The sequence below is a fragment of the Conger conger genome, chromosome 16 (genome assembly GCF_963514075.1).
Source record: "Conger conger chromosome 16, fConCon1.1, whole genome shotgun sequence".
Lineage (NCBI taxonomy): Eukaryota > Metazoa > Chordata > Actinopteri > Anguilliformes > Congridae > Conger > Conger conger.
Window position 1 is genome coordinate 21,256,186 of NC_083775.1, and position 20,290 is coordinate 21,276,475.

Consider the following 20,290-nt stretch of genomic DNA (forward strand, 5'->3'; position numbering starts at 1 on the left):
ATGAATATAGGACGAATGCTGAAGTAAACAGAAACATCTCATCTGCACAGATCCAAGCAAATGCATCAAAAATAATTGGACAACGCTTCATCACGCAGTAGGACAATGATCCAAAACAAAAAGCCAAAGCAATTAAGGATTTTTTTCAGGCCAAAAACTGTAATGTTCTGGCCAAGTCAATCACCTGACCTTAATCGAATTGAGCGTGCATTTTATTTGCTGAAGACCAGATCGAAGGCAAAGAGTTCTCAAAATTAGCAGGAGCTGAAGAGGGCTGCAGTACAGGCCTGGCAGAGCATCACCAGGGACAATACCCAGCATCTAGTGATGTCTATGGGGGGCAGACTTCAAGCAGTCATAAAGGATTTGAAACAAAATATTTAATACAATGACTTTATTTCAGTTTGTGTTCATTTGTCCAATTACTTTTGGTCCCCTAAAATTAGAAGGGTGGGGTGTATTTGAAGCTGTAATTCTGCAATTTAACCACATAGTGATTGTCATTTCTGTCCAATTACTGTTTGTTTGCTGGAGTACAGAGCGAAAACAACAAAAAGAAATTTAAGTGTCCAAATACTAATAGACTGCACTGTGTGAATGGACTATTTTTTCTTTCTTTAGTAATTAAGTAATATTTGTTTTTAAAATTACTTTGCTAAAAATGAGAGATGTAAGTACTAAAAGGCTATTAAATATTACTTCTATGTCCTTCACAATAGTGTATTAAATTTACTATAATTGCTAAACTCAATAATAGCTCTTGGACTTGTCACCCTTTTATTTATGTAATAACACTTTATTATCTGGAAGTCAATGTTGATGTTAAAAACAAGTCCACAAGAAATTGTAATCCTCTCTTTTTGGCAGACAATTAGATATTAATTTATCGGCGGCTGCCACACAGATTAAGGCGCGTCTTAGCGTTCGTTAAAAAAAGCAGTGTGTCTCAAGCGACTGTTTGACCTTTGATGACAGCGGAGGAAGAAGTGCGAGAGGAGGAGAGGAACACGGGGGATTAGCACAGAAACGCGCGCCTCCCCCATGCCGACTTGTGAAGACAGACTCCGCAGCTGGTCGCAGATCCGCCAATTGTTACTCACTGGCTGAGAATGCGCGAATAAACATTTAACACCTGTCTCCAGAGCAAAGAGTCAAACACGCAGCTCGGATGCGCCGTGCTGTACAGTGATGAAAACGTGCCGGTTCCTTTCACACAAAAGTGGTTGCTAATTGTCTTTCTGAAGGACATGGTGACAAACCAGTATGGCACTAATGATATATGTGACTTTGTAAAAGGTAAAACACTTTGGGTTCTATATGATATTCAAGACTTCTACAACCACATTACTGGACGTAACTGTATCATAGTGTGAGAAAGGCCATTGTTGTTAAATTACGACTACACAAATAAGCTCTATGGAGGGCCCACAACATTTTAATTCAGACGATGCTTAATACTGTATAGCCCAGGGGTGGGCAACACTGATCCTGGAGAGCTGCAGGCAGTGCTGGCTTTTGTTGTCACTCAGCACTTAATTGATCGATGAAAGCAGTTGATTACACAGTACACACCTGAATTGGTTCCTGATTCTAAGGTGAAATTAAAAACCAGCACACCCTGCGGCTCTGAGCATCTTGTTGTTTCCATTTACAGGTATCAACGCCAAACGTATCTGCATTGATGAAATCATGTACCCACACCATTTTTATTCATTTATGTGTACAGACCCATCTATGGCACGGGATCTGAATCATCTCTGTTTTTAAAATGACCTTTCATGTGACAGATGTACAAGTCTCCAGGCTTAGGGGTTACTGTCATGTCAAGTTCAAATTAAAAGCTCTAAATAAAGCGACAGTTGGCTGCGTGCTCTCCAGTGGGTGACTGTTTGTTCAGGTGGTGGAAAAAGCAGGAGGGCGCAATGGAAACACTCGAGGCAGCTTAATGATTGCAGCCTATTTTTTAATTTTTTGCAGTAAAATGACATTGGTTGGATTTCATTTTTATTGTGGAAGAAATGCATTTGTCAGTTTCAAGTTCTTTTTTTGTGTGGATAGTCCCGTTGCCCCCTAACTGTGATTCTATAGTACCAATTACCTCAAATCTGAATATAAAACTAGATCTCACAAGTCAGGAAGTGCGGGTATCTGTGAAGAAAGCTCAATCAGCTGTTTTGCAGTTATAAGTGAGAATTAAGTCAGTAACATTAATCACTTTAGGCATTGTCACGTCTTAAGATTGCCCATTTCTGCTGAAAGGCCACAGTCCACAGGGTACCCCATTTAGACATGCACCTTCCTCATTTGTGAGATTGATTTGTAAAAAATAATCATTTGCATCATTTTGAAATGGAAGGAAATATGACAAAACAAAAGTACATCATAACCAGAACGTACTGTTCATGAGTTGCCAAAAACAGCTGCAGCAAGTATTCTAAATCTTCCAATGGAAAACACAAGCACACCAAAGAAAATAAGTTATAATCTACTGCCTGCCCACACTTCATAAAACCAAAATATTATCATCCTACTGCCAGTACCTGATACACAGAGAGGGTGGGAATGTTTTCCGTTTTCAACAATTCAGACACACTGAATAAAACAAAATGTTAAGCGAGAGTGATTCTTGATAGGCTGAAAACAAGTAAGTGCAGTCTCTGAGCTCACAGGAAGTGCGTGACAGCGCACAGGAAACACGTTGCAGAGCAGCAGGCTCTGGCCAGTCCTACTTGCCCTTCTTGTACTTCCGCATGTGTGAGGCGATGCTGCCGGAGATCTCCGCACTCCTCTTATTCTGACCAAAATATTCCACAAACTCACCGTCTGGGCCAACCAGGTACATGATGATGGTGTGGTCCACCTAAAAATGAGCATGCACAAATATGTGTTTGATTAGATGGCTTCTGGTGATGTGCTCTGAATATTATAATTCAGCTTTCCCGTTCCCATTTAACCAAGGATGCCTCGCGTACACCTGCACACTCGATTTTAATAGGGAAAACTCAATAGCCTTGGCAAGGCTTAGTTCAAACTTCTTTAAAAGTCCAATATGACACTCAAGAGTATTCTCACACAAAAACAGCCAGAGGGGTTCTATGGTTTTACAAGGGCATGTCTAATACTTTTTCAACTTACAATGTAGTCGTTATCCTCGTCCTTTGGCCCCTGACTGTAGTACACTCTGTATACACGGGAGACTGCATCCACTTGCTCCTTTGTCCCAGTCAAACCAATCAGTTTTGGCGAGAATTCTTTGAGAGGAATGCACAACTTATTATTTTCAGCAGTAGTATTAGTACAATTGGCAGGTTTTTTTCCCTTCTCATCTGGCAGGTGCCCTTATACAGTCACTTGCACTGCACTTCAAACATATTTCACATTTCTCGTTACAAGATTTTACTTGTGTGAAATTGGCCCCACACCCAGAGACCTACATGGGTTTTAGATTTATTTTCTATTTTATTTTTTATTTCCCCCACACACAGATGCTTATCATTAACTTCTGTGTATATTATTACTGTATTGACACATTCATTATGCCAATGATAACGTTACCATAGTAATTATCAAAGGCCAGACACATTAACATTTACATTCATACCTTTCACATAGGTTGAAATAGCCTCAGGTGAGTCCCTCTCAGGGTCAATTGTAATGAACAGTGGAGTTAGGTTTGGCAGAGATGGTATCCTGTCTGTTAAAAAAAAAGATAATAATAAATATATATATATATATATATATGTATATATATATAATTTTTTTTATTTTATTTTTTTGTACATTTAATACTTGAAAAATTATAAATCAAATCAATATTACAGACATTATTATTCTGCCACCTAGTGGTACAATTGACAAGATAAATAACTACACAATAACATAAGTGTTTTCAATTATTCAGATATAGACCAAGATAACATCTTCATCATTACAACACATTATATACAATCCACCTAAGTCATAAAATATTGCCTACAAAACCTATACATGTTCTTGTAATACCAAAGCAGAGTTACGCACCTCACATTTAATAAAACTGGATTCTAACAGAATCCATTCATGTCTCTTGCTTGAGTATTTAGTATAGTAGTGCCTCACCCAAGACCTGAATTTCTCACAGTCTGGTTATAAATCTAATCCTCTCAAGAATGGGCAGGGCTGCGGAGTCATTTCCAGATTTCACGCAAACTTCAGGACTTAATTATTAAATTAACCAGAAACGTAATTTATGTCATGTCAATGTAGCTAAATCTAAACATACTATAAGCCCATGAAGCACAACTGAGAACTGCCCCTGTGTCAATATAAAATGTTTTACTGTCGTTCAATCTATACGCGAACCACAATTAGGAGTAAAGAGGTAATTCGCTCATTGAGTCTGGTCGTAGAAGCAAAAACCCGTAATCACACCTGCCCTCAAGAATGGTAGCGGCCACCCCTGCTCCAATTACAATGCCAGAGCACAACCACCACGCACGGCACAAAAATACCACCGTCTCATTCACAATGCATTTTACAATGATAACTTTATTTTTACCAATTTCATCGACAGCTTCTATCATCTTCTCCAGCTCATCTGGGCAGATGTCTGGACAGTGGGTGAAGCCAAAATAGATCAGGATCCACTGGCCTAGGAAGTCTTCACTCTTCTTTGGCTCTTTGTTGTGGTCAATCAGCGAAAAGGGACCTCCAAGAGCAGGCTTCCCCAGAGACCTTGTCTTTTCTCTCTCAATCACTACCATGGGCAGAAAGACAGATAGACAGACAAACATACACACATTACAAACGGTTCCTTCCCCACCTATTCAACACATCAATGTTGTGTTTACAGGCACTGAAGGCCCTAATATCCGTATATTCAGATGTACACATGTACAGCAAGTCGAAATGGAAGAGTATACTGCATAATACAGTATGCATGCATAAATGAAAAATCTTTCATTTTTAAGAATGGCCCACTGCATGCATGAAAATATACACAATGTCAATATTTACATGATGCACATTAATTAGAAATTATAAGTTGGGGGAAGAATATGAAAGATAATCATATTGTAATAATGAAAATGATATTGTCCCTACACAAGTCTAGGCATTTTGCTCCAATCAGCAGATGCTTGGCTATAGGATTTCACTTTCATTAATGTGATCTTGTAGAATACATGAGATCTGTGAGTATGGGAAATGTGTGCATTTCAAGACTCACGTTCCTCCTTTTCCTTCTTGAAGTACTTCATCCCAGCCAAGAGCGATCCACCGATCGCAAACGTTACTGCTAAAGACTTCCACGTCACTGGCTACTGAAATGAAAGAAGAGAAATGGTGCAATTGTTTTCATCTTTTTATAATGCACAGAAAGCAAATCAGAGTGCATATGATGGGTATGCCAATGTAGGTCTTGAATGAGTGAATAATCTCTGAACTCAGATGGTCAGATCTACACTATGGCCCAAGACATGTCTGGGAAAAGTACATACTTTGTCAAATCTACGCATGCCAGAGATAAAGTAAGTGCTATATGCAAGTACTTAATGGAGCCAGTTTAACTAGGCTGTTTTGGGCTAAAAACCGACCTGCCAAAAATCTGAGAAGGAACTGAAGAGATTGACCAGAACAGCGAAACACAGTGCCTAGTAGTGAGCAAGTGCCTTGCTTGTATTGCTTTCTAAATGTTTTCCAATGGCAACATTTAACAAGAACCATTGTGGAAATAGTAAGTTTAAAAAACGGTTTTCAACCTTATGCTCAGCCATCATTTCAATGTCAAACAACAGGGCTGAAAGGAGGATCATATTTGAGCGTAGCACTGAACGTATTTTCTTTCCAACTTTATGTACCAAATTGTTTATGGCACTAGCCAACTTCAATACCGTAACTACGGATGAATCTGTAATATACACAACTTTGCGTCTTGATGTGGACTTAATCTCCCACCAGCACCTTCGTGAAACGATGATTAGTGTTTAGGTAAATGTAGCACTACTCTGGATTACGTCGAGCACGTACCCCATCCTTTTTTTTCCCCTTGTTTCCAGCCTTTGGTGGCGGAGGCATTGAGTTAACTGATCTGTAGCTGTAACGCAAAGGGCTTTTTTGGAGTGTCCTGCACGCCAGGGACCTGTTGACCTAGGGGAAGCAAAATTAGCAAATACGTATTTGATCACGGAAAAGTATACAAAGAAATTAATTTTCATGTGTCATGCAAAGAAATGAGTTGTTCTGTTGTACTGCACGTTATCTATCACATTTGCTTAACATACAGTAAAGCGAACAGTAGGAAGAATGGCAGTTCTTACCGGTACATGTGATCCGCGGACCGAGGAAACTGGATATGCACACCCATTTCCCCCCAGTGGCGTTAGAGTAATCGTACCAAAGGTGCATATGCGAGTATTTAAATTAATTTGTGAAACAACACGACTGAGCATACGTAATCTCAAATTCTGGTAAGAAACTAATGGCGTTAAACTTAGTGTCATGATGCTGTGTCCTAGTCACATCGCTTTTTCATGAAAAATGGTAACGCGGAAGTAGAACCGCAAAGGTTATCTGAGGCAGGCAGTAATGAAATCGATCGTGAGATCCAATAACTGATCCTGAATCAGCTCTAGGGCTGTGTACGCAATAGTTCAGATGAGCGTCAGCGTTCCATAAATTGTTCCTGGATCGGTTTAAATTCTCAGATAAAACCTTGAACAGTGAGATGTAACACTCTGCATTTCTTCCTCTCTCAGCTTTTGGTTCCGGTTTACACGAAAAGAGTTCCGGTAGTTCGTGTTTTTAAAGACGTTTTCACTCATCTGAGCTTTTAGGGTCAATTAATCAGGTAATATTTTGTGCGTGCATTGATTGGGAAAAACACTTCTGAATAACCTCTTGTGTTCCACATTTTAATGTTCGTTGGTTTTGTAATAAGTTTGTGAAACTTCTCCTGCTTCTCCAATGTCATTATCAAATTAGCAAATGAGGAATATGTAGTAATGAATATTTGATGATACTACATAAACTGTGCTTAAGCATGATTATGAATTTAAATCAGTGGTGTTAAAAAAAAAAAAAAAAAGATTTCTGTAGCAAAGGGAGACAAATTATTTTCTGTTAGACTGCCTACCATATACTGTAGCAGTCAAATTTAGTTTGTTGGGAAAAGCAATCCATTCCCAGTTTTGCAAACAAAATGGCTTTAGAGGCAATAAGATTTCAGTGAGGGATACACCACTCCTTCATCCAATGCTAACACATAGGGACCAGGGCTGGTATAACTGGTTAAAATGGTATAACTATTTCAATTTCAATTAAATGAGTGGCATTAGACTGTATGATCCACACTGCGCACATGGGAAAATATAAGGCTGGCTTTGCATATCTATGTATGTATCTATATCTATAAATTCAATTCTTTTTGCAGAATACATCATTTTTACTCGCTAGCTAGCAAAGTAGAAGCTGTTTGCTATACAAATGGTCTCCCCTGCTTCAACTCTCTTGTTGTTGCTTTGACTTTCAAAGTGAGACTGTATTGCCTCAACTAGCCCATAGCAAATGCATTACTCTTGCCGAAGAAATGGGACAAAGAAGCTTGGTTAATTAATAGCCTATATTGGCCGATTGGTAAATGCATGTACTCTATGTGGCAGTACCAGTACAGCTGAATGTTTAAAAAGAATAATAATAATAATAATAATAATAATAATAATAATAATAATAATAATAATAAAAATTCTTAGAATTCCTTTATTTTAATTTCACTTGTTTTGAACATTTCTCAAAACCTCACACAAAAATAATTATATACAGATTTTGCTCCAGGTTATGTTAGGTTCTTTACACTGGATAGATATCTGATTGTTCTTTTAAGCACAACATTTAGTAAATAAAATGGAATTATGGAATGTTTAGAGTGTAAAGATGAACAATTACTCTATTTAAATGACTGTCTTCACTGTTCACTGATGTGGAGTTTGTGGTAGTCGATAAAATGTTGACCAATCCAGAAATCAGCCACTGCACATTTTAATTGACACGTAATTCAGATATATTTGGTATATATTTTTGATACTTCTACTGACTTAGTTGATTGTCAGGTGATTAGGAAAGATAACATTCTTGTTGGCAATGGCAATCTTTCAATAAAATTCAACCCTGCCTGGTTCAGAGATTTTTTTGTGTCTTTATTTTTCGGCCTGCGGGCCTAGAGAGCGGTTTTACAGTGTGAAGGCCAGGCAGACCTCAGCTCTTTGTTGATGTAGTAGTACAGCCATGCCACAAAAGGGAAGACCGTGATGGCAGTCGCAGTGCATACTCTGAGCACACCAATCGGATTTCTGGAATGGAAAAGTTAGTTGTAGATTAATTGGACAGTGCCATTTTACCCCTCTACGGCTTAATTCTAACCGAACAAATTAACCTGTAGCCTGTATAATACTCAGATTATTGTGTGAGAAATATTTTAATTGTGTGTGTTCAATTTTAAACACAAAATCGTTTATACATTTATTACACATGGGAATGTTAGCCACTAACATCTTTTTAAAATTAATTAATTCATGTATTTATCAGCCTGGACCTGGATATTTATTTTAGAGCAGTGAATAATCCTCACCTCCCAGAGTGTCTACACAGGAGAAGCCAGACCATTGTCAAAATCAGCCCAGAGAATTCTCTAAAAAGCAAGGATAAGGAAATTAACTTTAGTAAAGTGTGAATGGAGAAAGATACAGGAACAAACAGGCTATTCAATGATATTCTAATGTGTAATGATAGATCTTAGCACACGTGTCTAATAATATATGCCGAGTATGAAGCCATGGTTGTCAAGTTCATGCCGCAATTTCTATCATAAAGCAAAATCAGCATTTTTTTTTTCTTGTGTTTGGCTCATCACAGTATGATACCTTCCTTCCTCTTGCTGGAAGACATCCTGAATGCGTTTTTGGTAAAGGATCCAGCCTAACATGGAGGCCACAGCTGTAGAAATTAGTGTATGAAGATCGGCAAGCCTCCTCCACAGTGATGACTCTGCAAAACAAGAATCTTTCAGTGCACTGTGTAAACATTATAATGTGAAAATCAAGGTCTCAATAATGCAGTAATTTTTCAGTTTAAAAAAAATGCATTCAAATACCTGTTACGTGTGGGTTAAGGCTTATCAATAAGCACAAACCTGCAGGAATTGCATAGGCAGCCTGCAAAAACACATTTGAATACAGTATGCAGAGGGCGGCGTCAATTGTACCAAATTTCGCAATCCTTCCAGTAGACCTACAGTACTGTATGCGTGAGTCCTGTGACCTTATGATGAGCCACTCAGAGGATTTAAATGAATCTGCGAAGAACTACCCCTTCCCTCCTGTTCTACGATTTCTCCATCAAAGTAGTAAAATACAGGTAATCTTACCATCCACAGGCCAGCGTCGGGGTCATTTATCTGGATGGAAATAAAAACCAGACAGCTTAGTAGACTACATTTTTTCAAATCCTATGTGTTTGAGGTTAGATTAATTCACATTCGTTTGTGAGTTTTGTTATCCCTTCAAACAGCGGATTTATCACACGAAATCGCAACGTGGGTTACGTGACACTTGTATAAATTCACTTAGTTGCGTGAAATATTGCGTGGAACGTAATGCTTATGGGTTAGGTTTTGATCGCAGCAATAGCTTCAGCTAATTAGCCGTGAAGTAGAAAATAATAAGCGAGAAAGTTAACTACATAGCCTATCTGTGTGACTTTTACGTCCAAAAAGTTGCACATTTAGTTACTTGCCTGTACATAGCTTGCCAGAGAGAAAAACAGACTCATGCATAGATTGCATGATCTCCATAATATTCTCAAACACTGATTTGGTTTGGGATGTTCTGTTATTTTCCCGTTTTGTTGCATTTTTATTGTGTATGGAGGAAATCCTCCCCAGTAATACGAAAACTTTCCTCGCTTTCGATAAACTTCGAACCCGGATTGGATCACGTGTAGCTACCGTGGCAGTGTACTCCGGGAATTGAAGTTCCTACCGGACCCGGCCCGACGCTGAAGTTGCTGAAGTAGGCTCCCGATTCGAAATTTTCGATTCCCCTTTCAGACCTGATTTTATTCCAGCCTTTTTGTCATGTCCATTCCAGTGGATGTCAGGTCCGAATGGTTTATATTCACACTCTTCACACATATATATATATTGGGCCCCTCACATATGACAAAATAAATCTCACTTACATCTAAAACTTACAATCACCAACTAGGCTATCTGAATCCTGTAGTTTTCAGTAGTTTCAGGATCTGTTACCTGAACTCATTAGACCTCATGACTTAAAGAAAACCCTGTGTCTAAACTTGTTATGCAATTAAACTTGTCATGCTTAAAATAACATTGTGTGCATATTATGTTTAACACAAATGTAGAAATGAATCTCATTAAAATAGATTGCTGTTATAAAAGTTACTTAATTTGACAATTATAAGGCACTGCTGCCATGCTTCGTTCTGTGTGATTTAACTTTTTTAATTGTCAACCAGTTGGGCCATTTTTGCATATGACTGATTGTTTAGGGTCTAATAAATAACCAATCAGAAGACTGTCATGTATATAATTCATTGACTTAAAAAACACTAAAGATGTGATGTCCATTGCCATGGATGCCGGGTCTGAAGGGCATAAATCGGTTGCATTATGAGACCCACTGGAACCTACTACTGGAACTGTGAAGTTCTTGTCTGGATTTGGAATCCAGAACCCCAGTCCGTGGACTCCCTCTCGGATAAAGTGTTTTTGCAGCTGTTCATTTTCATCAGTAAATTATTTTGAAATTTCAAGGACGCCTCTAAAATGGAGAAAGACCCTTATGTTATCAGACTTCTGAGAAGCAGAATAGCAAAAAAAGCTTTAGCATGTGCTCTGGCTTAGACCAGAGGGCCTAGTCTGCTTAACATGGCAACTACAGTATAGGCACTGCCTCTCCAACTGTCAACAACCATCTCAACCATTTTCTGAACTGATCTGATCAGAAACAATATATATTTAAAAATGTTTTAAATGCAAATATGCATACTTTACATACATATTAGACTGTTTTCGACTGCTTTGTTTGTGATCAAGCCAGGTAAGTCAGTTGTGAACAAGATTCATCAGGCCAGTTATCCGTTATATTGAGCCAAGACAGAGGTCGTATACTTTTGTTAAATTCCCCCATCACCACTGCACACATCTTATGTTACAATGGATTCACAAAGGGTTCCTCCACCTACGAACTCACAGCTTAACCCCCTGATGATAACCAATAACTTCATGCCACAACACATAATGGATACAAATGAAAAACAATTTATTTCTGTAGAATGTGTCTTGTGAAGAAAAAGAAAGCATGTGATGCTTTTCTTTGTTTTACTGCTTTGTTACCTAATGTTACCTAACCTCAAATCACTCTTCCCATTCTTTCATGTTTGAAAATTCAAAGGGGTACACCCAATCTGTTGCAGCATTCGGAATAGTTGCAAATTTACTGGCCCTATCTTCCTACTTGTTTCTGTGTTGTTATGCAGGCGAGTAGATGCAGGTAGCTCTTCCGGGGCCATGAAGGTGCAGCAAACATTCCCCTCTGGTGGTGGGTGGTGGATATTCACAAAGCCCTGGTCCTCATGGGTGAGAAGTCAGCGGTGTAGGTGGTCTTGCCTGGGAAGACCCCCTGGGACAAGTGGATGTGATCCCTGGGCAGGATAAGGAATCGCATGCTCCCCTCCTGGGCCTTAAATGCCTGTCCATAACTGGTAGAGAAGTCTATTTTGCCCTGAGGGGGAACATTTTCAGGTTTGTACCGCTGGGGAGGTGGAACTAGCCACTCTTTCTGGTGCATCTTGGAAGAGCTGACACCGAAGGGGCCGACGCTGACCCTCAGGTTGTCGGGGGGCCTGGCGGAGGCGGTTAGGTCCCCCTGCAGGCCCTTGAAGTCCTGGGCATAGGAGGTGCGCAGGTCCATCTTCTGCGTGGGGCGGGAGGCGGTGTCTCGACGCCGGTAGGACGGCGGCACCTGCCAGGCCCTGTACTGGTCCTGGTACTCAGTGATGGCCACAAAGGGGCAGGTGCTGACCTTCAGGTGGTCGGGGGGTCGGGCGGACATAGCCGGCCGGCCCCACAGGCTCCTGTAGTCCTGCTGGTGAATGGAGTCAGAATCGGAGTTCTCCGGCTTGGATGCGTCCCTCCGCTTGGATGCAAACTTGGAAAAGCGCCGGTAGTTAAACGCATCCTCATTCCGACGGAACTCCCTGATCTCGGGTTCAGGCTGGGGCTGGGCGGTGGACTGTGAGCGAATAGAGGAAGGGCCCGGTTGGGGTCGGCCAGGCTGGGAGGTTGCGGTTGCATTCAGAGTCACGGTCGCAGTTGAACTGGAACCGGTGCAGCTTGGCCAAAAGCTGTTCACACCACTGAAGCGGTCCGGTTTTCCATTAACCCAGCGACGGTACTCTTCAGCAGCAAGAGACAGAACATGAATCATTGTGTCAATCATATTATTAATATGTACATATTCATTTATTATTATTATATATTATTATATATCTTATTCTAGAAATTAAGATGATTGAGAAACAGCACACTTTACTTTACATGATTGCCAAAGCTAACCTGAGTACACAGACTGAATGTCCATCACTCCTCACTTTATTTCATTCTTCTCCGTCTTCTCACTTTCCCTGGAGTAAAACATTCAAAATGAATCAACCCAGCAAGCACAAAATGATGTCTGAATATAACTGAAATAGTCTGGCATTGTTATAAGATTGCAACAATATTGTGAGAATGTTTTGTGTTAGCAAGGAATCAAGCAAGCAAGCTTGAAACATTTTCCAACAAAAATGAAACCTGAGGCCTTAAAGTTGAACAGGCAGAACTCCTGGGAAAGATAAACACATTTCTATACTTAAGGGTCGATTGTGACAGCTCAGATGGTAAAGAAAACTACAGAATCTTTAAGTACGACACATGCACATTTATTATGAAAACTCCAGTAGATAATGGAAACTACAAGACATGTATTTCTCACAAAAATGCAGTAGATGTATAGGCTTGAACAGAACTACATTACGTACAGTGACGCTGCCTCCGTTGCATGTCAAACATTCTCCTGCCACGCTTAGCAAACGATTGGATGCAACGCTAATCAATTATGATTAAATACTTTCAGTAAGGAGACCTACCTAGTGATAAGTGCTGGGAGCCCCTGTTTTTCCGTTTATTTGAATAGTTCCTCCGTGCGTTTCCATGAATGAAAGGATACGCTCATTTTAAGTGCTTTCGGAGCAAATGGATTGTGACGCCACATGAGCCTTCAATGACGTAACTCCAATTAAATGCTGTTGTGTCCTAGGTGGGCATATTCCAAATATATAAATCACGACAGATTACAGAAAGAAAGCTGCATATAAATGTTTTGGAAAAGCAATTATCTTTCGGCTAAACGCATCTAATGTACCACAATAGTATCCCAATAGATACGTCACAAGTATTTCGGTAAATAGGGAAGGGTGTGCGTAATAAGTTGGGCCTATTTCTCTTGGGTGATCTCCTAGTCCTCAAAATAAAATTATATTTACTTGCCTTACTTGATTGGTCACGTCTTTCTCTGGTTGTGTGGCAGGTGTACTTTCAAAACCTGCCATTTGTGTCCCCAAACGAAACTTGTATAACTGTTTTTCTTGGTGTGGCCTTTTCTCACTTTGACCACCTGCACCTGCGGCCCCGTTCAACCATTGCCTAACGTGACGACTAAGGTGACGACTGTCACCTCAAACAGTACCAAGGACAGCTGAAAATACTGGATTATTTTACACTACAATATAATTTGGTTTGAATAAAAAACGAATGAATACACCTATGAATTATACATCTGACAATTACCGATCCCCATATAACATTCCAGCATTTTAGTTATTTAGTTATTTAAATACCATTATTCCCATTAGTATACTTTCTTCAAAACATGTCACTACTGTTCAGTGTAGACAAACTAGATCTGTAGCTGATCGTGATTTGTGTGCTGTTTAATTCGTTTATGGCAATTGCACTTGTTGCAATTGTTTGTTTGCATTTGTTTGTGATAAATTTGTAGCTGAACGATTGAATGTGTTCTCGTGTACAGTTAACACCACAGACCGAACCAGCAGTTATGACAGAGCGGGTTGGGTTCATCCAAAAGTTATTGGTAAGGACTCAATGAACGTCTCCATTCTGAACTTAAAATGACGGCACGTAGTGAACTGAAGTATGCTCCAAATTAACGAATCTTATGAATGAACGGGACTGTTCCCCAAATGAACGATAGCTATTTCCCATTTACCATCAGAAATGTTTTTTGTTTTTTTTAACTCCACAATCACACTTGAACTTGACTGTTCTACGTCTTTAATTGAAACATCTCGCGAGAAAAGGCTAGCGCAGGTTCAATTAGTGCAAGGTGAGTGGCACATCCGACTGCGCTCGAGAAAGCAGCCCACCTGAGTTTTTTTTCTTTGGAATTGTTATCGCGTTTAATTATTATTTAGAAGCTTTTTGCTGGTCATTTGTTAAATATTGTTCGTGAAAATTGGACTACAAGATACCCGGCTAGTTTGCAATAAATTATCTAGACTTTATTCGGTTTAGGCTACTTAATTTGGTTAAGAGAAGTTTTGGCTTCCAAACAAATCTTTGCTTTAGGTCTACCATGGCGTCACTGGAATTTGAAACCAATAAGGTATGTGCAAATCGATTCTACTTTAAAGCTTTTTTCCCCCCAAAGCAATGTACCCGTTTCGTCACGTATGATGTGTTGAGATTAAATGACAAATGGTCTTTACACGAATTGCTGTTTGAAAATCCAATGCGAACGGGGAAAAAAAAGGTCATTTGAATTTGTTGCCGCCTTGCTTTTTTCTCAGAATGTGGTTACCAGACTGGCAAATCTCCCCTTGGTCGGCTCCACGTGCGACCTGTTATCTCTTGCGTACTGCAGCACCAAAGAAAATCACCCTTACCTGAGGTCCGTGTGTGAGGTGGCAGAGGCAGGCATGAAGACTCTGACATCGGTGGCCCTGACTCAGGCCAGCCCCATTTTCGACAAGCTAAAGCCCCAAAGTAAGGCTGGCGCAGTCCTTGTTTTCTGCATAACTGGTACCGTCTGAAAATACCTCTCTTGGATGGAATTTTTTGTTTGTTTTGTTTTGTGTACAGTCGTTAACGCATATTGTGTTAACTTATAACAATTTAGAATTGACTTTTCAGAAAACTTGAAAAAATGGCTTGACTTGAATCTGCACCATACAATAGTTTGCTTACTTTGGATTCTTTAAGGTTATACATGGATGACTATTAGTGTTGCTATGCATTTGACACTGCATTTTAAGTGCTGCTGTGGTTACCATAGTAGTAGCAGTTCATCATACCTTATTATACAGTTAACTCTCCACTTAATCATCCCCATTGCCAAGGCAACTGCTACATCTGGCCCCATAACTTTGAGCCCATAAGCTCTGAGATGTTAAAAGGTGGTACAGTACTAATAACTATAATCATTTTAGAGAAGGAATATTATCATATTATACACAATTTGTTCGCCTTTCTGGAGATGGAGTGGTAATTTGAATTGCCTTCCACAGTTGCTGCTGCTAATGACCTTGCCTGTAAAGGACTGGATAAGATTGAGCAGACCTGGCCCATCGTGCAACAGCCTTCAGATCAGGTATAAGAGGGCATTCCTACTGTCATTGGCATCACTAAAATTTCCCTCGGGATGAATAAAGTATCTATCTATCTATCTATCTATCATTATGTAAAACCTACATTCCAGATTCTGTGATACAGGATGAACATATATATTTAAAAAATATGCCAGTGTCCCAAAATTCTTGTAGCTTTTCAGAAAATAAACTCTTCAGTCCTACCGTTTGGCAGGGTGACTTGTAAATGAAAGGGCTGCAAACCAGTAAAAAGATGTGCTGGGCAATAGTGCCAAAATGTGCTGTGGCTAGATGCACTGCTGTGGGCAAGTGCAATCTGTCAAGATTTTGTTATCCCAGAAGATGGTGAAATGCTTGAATGACAAGGATGACTGTGAAACCTCATGTGGTGCAGATAACTGCTTAACTGGTAATAAGAGTATTTGGCCAGTAGATGACACTGTGATCACACCACAAGGCATTCTGTAAAAAAACCAAAATGGTGTTCCCAGTCAGTGGAGGCTATTAGCACTTCACTGTTGGGATGTTTGCCCTTTTCACACCATGCCTGTTCTCCATATGGTAGACTCATGAACAGAGATGTTAACCAGTTCCAATGATTCCTTCTTGATGCAAGCCTGCAATTCTTGATTGTAGATCTCCTGATCTTTTTTTTAATTTTTTTTTTTTTTGAGGCATGGTTCATATCAACAGTTTCCTGTGAATAGCAAAGTCACAATGTGTGATTGTTTATTTCAAAATAGTTCAAGCCCACACCTCCAGTCTCGTTTAATTGATTGGATTCCAAGAACTCCTGACTTCAATGAGCTTTTGTTGCTGTCATTAGGCTAGGGTTTCTCCTACTTTTTCCTAACCAACAATGTGAATGTTTAAATTATTTATTAAATATAATAATTTATTAGATAAAATATTTGAAGATTAGACCATATTTTAGGACAAATTCACACATGCATACAATGCAGGTAATGTAAGGGTTCCCTCTTTGTTGCCACTGTAGGTTGTCACCAACGCCTTGGGTATAGTTATGGGAGCCAAGGAGGTGGTTGCCATAACGACAAATGGTGCCAGGGAGGCGCTGTTGTTCACGCTGGCGGGAGTTGTGGAGCGGACCCGCGGGGCGGTGCTGGGCAGGGTGGAGATGACCAGGGCAGCTATCAGTGGGGGTGTCCACACCGTGATGGGCTGCCGTGTGGTCCGATTGGTCAGCACTGGGGTGGACTCCGCCCTGAGTACATCAGAGACACTGGTGGACCAGTACTTGCCCCTGACCGACGACGAGCTCGGTGAGCCCCCAATACAAGTCAATGGCCATGTCCACCATCCTGTCCAAAACTGTGTATGGGGACGTGGGACACATCTGCTGACTTAGCTTGTGTACCAGAGATGCTCTCTTGGGTGGGTGTCATTGATAACAGACATTAGAGGTTAATGTACTACTACTGTAAAAATAAATGTGAAAAACATTTGAATTAAATCGACCCAGAATGATAAGTAGTAGTTTGTTTAACACACCCAAAGTGATTCCTAGCCCGGCATTAGTCTTTGGTTTGGAATGGACAATCTGGTAATAGACGTGGTGCAAATATACATGGTTATAAGTAAAAAAATAAAATGGCAAAATAGTTTTTCTACAACTTTATTTCACTTCATCTGCCTTGACAAAGCCATTAAAGTAACTGCCTATCAGAACACAAAAACAACCCTGTCCTTCATTGTTGGTCCTGTCCTGAGTTGAAAGACCATTAAACTGTACTGTAAGATTCCTGTCTGTGTTGCTTGGAAAGTGAATATTACGCCATCAGTGAACTCATCTTTAATGTGTCAGAGCATTATGCAAATGCCTCCCTCAGAGAACCGCTGGAATGACACAATCCTTTCACTCCTTCAGAGAAGGACGCCAAAACTGTGGAGGGGTTCGAGATGGCCACCAAGCCCAGCTACTATGTGCGGCTGGGCTCCCTCTCCACCAAGCTGCGGAAGAGGGCCTACCGCCGGGCGCTGGCCAAGGTCCATGAAGCCAAGGCCAGGAGCCAGGAGTCCATCTCCCAGCTGCACCACACTGTGGACCTGGTATGTTTCACCAGAAGTGTTATGGGTTCATTCAGCGTGCGTGTGCTGATACAGGAGGTCGATAATCGAAAAACCTCTTTCCTAAATGCTGTCTGAACACACAAAAAAAATTTAGTTCTTCAGTTTGATACCAGTTTTTGAAACTAATCAAGAACACACTGTTTATTACAAACCGTTACGAGTTAAAAAAAAATGAAAAGGCATGACTATTAGGATTGTTCCCAACACCTCAGTAAATGGTCTTCAGGATTAGTGAGAATGATACAGACGATGAGCATTAATCGAATTACAGCAGACTGATCTTTGCGTCTCTCCTCCCAGATTGAGCACACCAGGAGGAATGTGGGTGACCTGGGTCCGTGGAAGGGAGACGGCCATGATGGAGATGTGCAGGTATTCACAGGAAGCTCTGCTCTGCTCTCAAGTTCACACCTACCCTAGCTCACTTAGTTAGCCAGCTGCAATCCTTAGGACAAATGCTTGGAATTGGAAAAAGTCAAATTAGTGAAAATAAAGAAAGACATTTTTTTCATGAAATGGCACAATGGTTAACAATTTCAGGGTGAGCAGGTGATCTAAACACACAAGCTATGAACAAGCTATTAATATTGTGAAATAGTGATTCATATAAACCAGGGGTGGTCATTCTTGGTCCTGGAGGGCAACAGGGCACCCGGTCCAGAAAGGTCTACCCCTGGTTTCAGCAGTTTGACTGTGATAAAGACGTGCATGTCCTCCTGTATGCATGAATAGTAACTGGTCCACTGCTCCTGCCCTCCCCATCCAGCGCATGGAGTCCCGCACTCTGGCCATCGCCCGTAGCCTGGCCCGTAGCCTGCAGAACACCTGCCTGTCCCTGGCCCCCAGCCTCCAGGGCCTGCCCCAGAACATCCAGCACCAGGCCCTGTCCGTGGCCCTCTCTGCCTCTGAGATCTATAACAACTTTAGCGGCGCCTTCACCTTCCAGGACCTGTCCGATAGCGCCCTGGCTAGCAGCCGAGGCCAGCTGGCCCGCATAAAGGAGTCTCTGGACGGAGTCATGGACTACCTGGTCAACAACACCCCGCTCAACTGGCTGGTAGGTCCCTTTTACCCCCGGGCAAAGCCTTGCCCTGCCCCTACCCCCAACCACAACCCTGATCATGCCACCGAAACTGACCCTGCCCCCGACTCCACCCCCCTAAAGCCCCTGTCCAATGGGCAGGTGAAGATGTGGGCTACGGAAGAGGAGATGTCGCCGCTGATGATGTAACCATTTGGTGCAGGGTTCCCCCGGCAACTTGCTAGTCTGTGTCCAACTGTTTATTACAAACCGTTACGAGTTAAAAAAAATTTAGTTCTTCAGTTTGATACCAGTTTTTGAAACTAATTTTGAACATAATTAAGGTTACCCTTTTGGTGTGTTTCACAGACCCAAGATTAGGTTTGAGGACTAAAATGTCACCATTGGCAAAATATACCAAATATCGATTTGGTTCCAGATTTTTGCCTAGTCGGCTTCTGTGAAACACTATAAAGTTATGTCGTGCCCCTAGTCCAACAACCTCTCGTATCCAATGAGAGCTCATTTTGAAGAGGTCAGGCATGTGATTTCATTGTTCTGGGCTGGCTTATAATTTATGTTAATGTGAGGGTTTGGTTCTTGTACTGGGTGCCACCATTTTGAATATTTTTATTTTGTTTTCCTTGTCAAGTACTTGTGCCTTGGTGCCATAGAAATGGGGAGTGTCATTTAAAAAAATACAACGTTCCCTGTGTATTCCATAAATAAATTTGTGCACAATAATCATAATAAATGAACAAGCATCTAATCTGTGTCATTTGAGTGCTTTTAACCTTGTGCCCCCTGCATTGCAATACAGACAAAGAATACAAAACTTTTTAATTGTCTTCAAAGGCAATCGTGCCTTTGCTTGGTTGGAGTGAAGCTATTGTGTGCTGCCTTAAAACCCATTCCTTCCACCAGTGTAAGATTATGCCCACCAAAATGTCTGGTATTTTTTTTTACTGATTACTTACTTTGAACAGTTTGATTCGATTTGGTTTTTTATTGGCTAATGATCACACTTCCGCCTCACTATATTATGAATTGAGAATCTTGAGGTGAGCTAACGCAGTGGCAAATCCCCTAACGTTTTTAATTTGTCATTTGCCGATTGATTCTGACAGCAGTGGAATATAAGTATATGCAAACCCTATCCATTATATACATTTAAAAACCTTCCCTGAGAATGATTTATGCTCAGCTGTCTTTCCCGTTGACAGGTCCCTGATTTCACCTTCACTGACCTCGCTCCCGAACCCGACGGGGCGTTCCAGGTTGAGGACGTTTCTTTTGGCTTCTCCTTCACACAAGGCCCTCTGTACACTGCCTGTGTGCCCCTTTAAAACGCCTCCCCTTTCGGGACACTCTTTGGGATTCCCAACTCCTTGTGGGATTTATTTTTGTACAATTGTTTTGGGCACCGGTTCAGGAACTTAAATAAAACAACTTTCATCCAATTACTCTGGCCTGGTGCTT

The 20,290-nt window shown here is 40.8% G+C and overlaps 4 protein-coding genes across 7 annotated transcripts; 1 reads left to right on the forward strand and 3 right to left on the reverse strand.

Annotated features, from left to right (window-relative positions):
• Window positions 1-1,942: 1,942 nt before the first annotated feature.
• On the reverse strand, window positions 1,943-6,739 carry LOC133114860 (protein SCO1 homolog, mitochondrial). Of its 2 annotated transcripts, XM_061224539.1 has the most exons (7): window positions 6,297-6,739; window positions 6,007-6,126; window positions 5,207-5,297; window positions 4,538-4,735; window positions 3,602-3,694; window positions 3,136-3,251; window positions 1,943-2,860 (listed from the first exon to the last, which is right to left on the reverse strand). In XM_061224539.1, the coding sequence occupies exons 1-7, from the start codon at window positions 6,477-6,479 to the stop codon at window positions 2,726-2,728; spliced, it is 936 nt and encodes a 311-aa protein (XP_061080523.1). In that variant the 5' UTR covers window positions 6,480-6,739; the 3' UTR covers window positions 1,943-2,725. The 2 variants fall into 2 exon arrangements, with proteins under 2 accessions (XP_061080523.1, XP_061080524.1); XM_061224540.1 differs by lacking the exon at window positions 6,297-6,739 and having other exon boundaries at window positions 5,207-5,300.
• A 975-nt stretch (window positions 6,740-7,714) lies between these two features.
• Window positions 7,715-10,009, reverse strand: tmem220 (transmembrane protein 220). The gene is made up of 6 exons (XM_061225060.1): window positions 9,766-10,009; window positions 9,398-9,427; window positions 9,125-9,185; window positions 8,895-9,018; window positions 8,603-8,662; window positions 7,715-8,324 (listed from the first exon to the last, which is right to left on the reverse strand). Exons 1-6 carry the CDS (start codon window positions 9,880-9,882, stop codon window positions 8,192-8,194), a joined length of 525 nt encoding a protein of 174 aa, XP_061081044.1. The 5' UTR covers window positions 9,883-10,009; the 3' UTR covers window positions 7,715-8,191.
• Window positions 10,010-11,343: 1,334 nt separating this feature from the next.
• LOC133114699 (stabilizer of axonemal microtubules 1-like) lies at window positions 11,344-12,661 on the reverse strand. Its single transcript, XM_061224274.1, has 2 exons — window positions 12,611-12,661; window positions 11,344-12,451 (listed from the first exon to the last, which is right to left on the reverse strand). Exons 1-2 carry the CDS (start codon window positions 12,633-12,635, stop codon window positions 11,610-11,612), a joined length of 867 nt encoding a protein of 288 aa, XP_061080258.1. The 5' UTR covers window positions 12,636-12,661; the 3' UTR covers window positions 11,344-11,609.
• A 1,783-nt stretch (window positions 12,662-14,444) lies between these two features.
• Window positions 14,445-20,239, forward strand: LOC133114698 (perilipin-2-like). Of its 3 annotated transcripts, XM_061224272.1 has the most exons (8): window positions 14,445-14,717; window positions 14,902-15,097; window positions 15,619-15,701; window positions 16,697-16,982; window positions 17,588-17,769; window positions 18,091-18,162; window positions 18,557-18,847; window positions 20,035-20,239. In XM_061224272.1, the coding sequence occupies exons 1-8, from the start codon at window positions 14,688-14,690 to the stop codon at window positions 20,155-20,157; spliced, it is 1,263 nt and encodes a 420-aa protein (XP_061080256.1). In that variant the 5' UTR covers window positions 14,445-14,687; the 3' UTR covers window positions 20,158-20,239. The 3 variants fall into 3 exon arrangements, with proteins under 3 accessions (XP_061080256.1, XP_061080255.1, XP_061080257.1); XM_061224271.1 differs by lacking the exon at window positions 20,035-20,239 and having other exon boundaries at window positions 18,557-19,580; XM_061224273.1 differs by lacking the exon at window positions 20,035-20,239 and having other exon boundaries at window positions 14,976-15,097; window positions 18,557-19,580.
• Window positions 20,240-20,290: the final 51 nt, after the last annotated feature.

What these genes read in the sequence shown, in the direction of transcription:
- LOC133114860 (XM_061224539.1), bottom strand. Translation starts at nt 6,479, where the DNA reads ATGACACTAAGTTTAACGCCATTAGTTTCTTACCAGAATTTGAGATTA. An exon ending in TATTTCAACCTATGTGAAAG is followed by an intron (nt 3,252 to 3,601) that starts GTATGAATGTAA and finishes TTCCTCTCAAAG; the next exon opens with AATTCTCGCCAAAACTGATT. An exon ending in ACGAGGATAACGACTACATT is followed by an intron (nt 2,861 to 3,135) that starts GTAAGTTGAAAA and finishes GCTCATTTTTAG; the next exon opens with GTGGACCACACCATCATCAT.
- tmem220 (XM_061225060.1), bottom strand. Translation starts at nt 9,882, where the DNA reads ATGCAACAAAACGGGAAAATAACAGAACATCCCAAACCAAATCAGTGT. An exon ending in CTCTGGCAAGCTATGTACAG is followed by an intron (nt 9,428 to 9,765) that starts GCAAGTAACTAA and finishes ATTTCCATCCAG; the next exon opens with ATAAATGACCCCGACGCTGG. An exon ending in CCGACGCTGGCCTGTGGATG is followed by an intron (nt 9,186 to 9,397) that starts GTAAGATTACCT and finishes GTGTTTTTGCAG; the next exon opens with GCTGCCTATGCAATTCCTGC.
- LOC133114699 (XM_061224274.1), bottom strand. Translation starts at nt 12,635, where the DNA reads ATGGACATTCAGTCTGTGTACTCAG. An exon ending in CATTCAGTCTGTGTACTCAG is followed by an intron (nt 12,452 to 12,610) that starts GTTAGCTTTGGC and finishes TTGCTGCTGAAG; the next exon opens with AGTACCGTCGCTGGGTTAAT.
- LOC133114698 (XM_061224271.1), top strand. Translation starts at nt 14,688, where the DNA reads ATGGCGTCACTGGAATTTGAAACCAATAAG. An exon ending in CGACAAGCTAAAGCCCCAAA is followed by an intron (nt 15,098 to 15,618) that starts GTAAGGCTGGCG and finishes TGCCTTCCACAG; the next exon opens with TTGCTGCTGCTAATGACCTT. An exon ending in CCTGACCGACGACGAGCTCG is followed by an intron (nt 16,983 to 17,587) that starts GTGAGCCCCCAA and finishes TCACTCCTTCAG; the next exon opens with AGAAGGACGCCAAAACTGTG.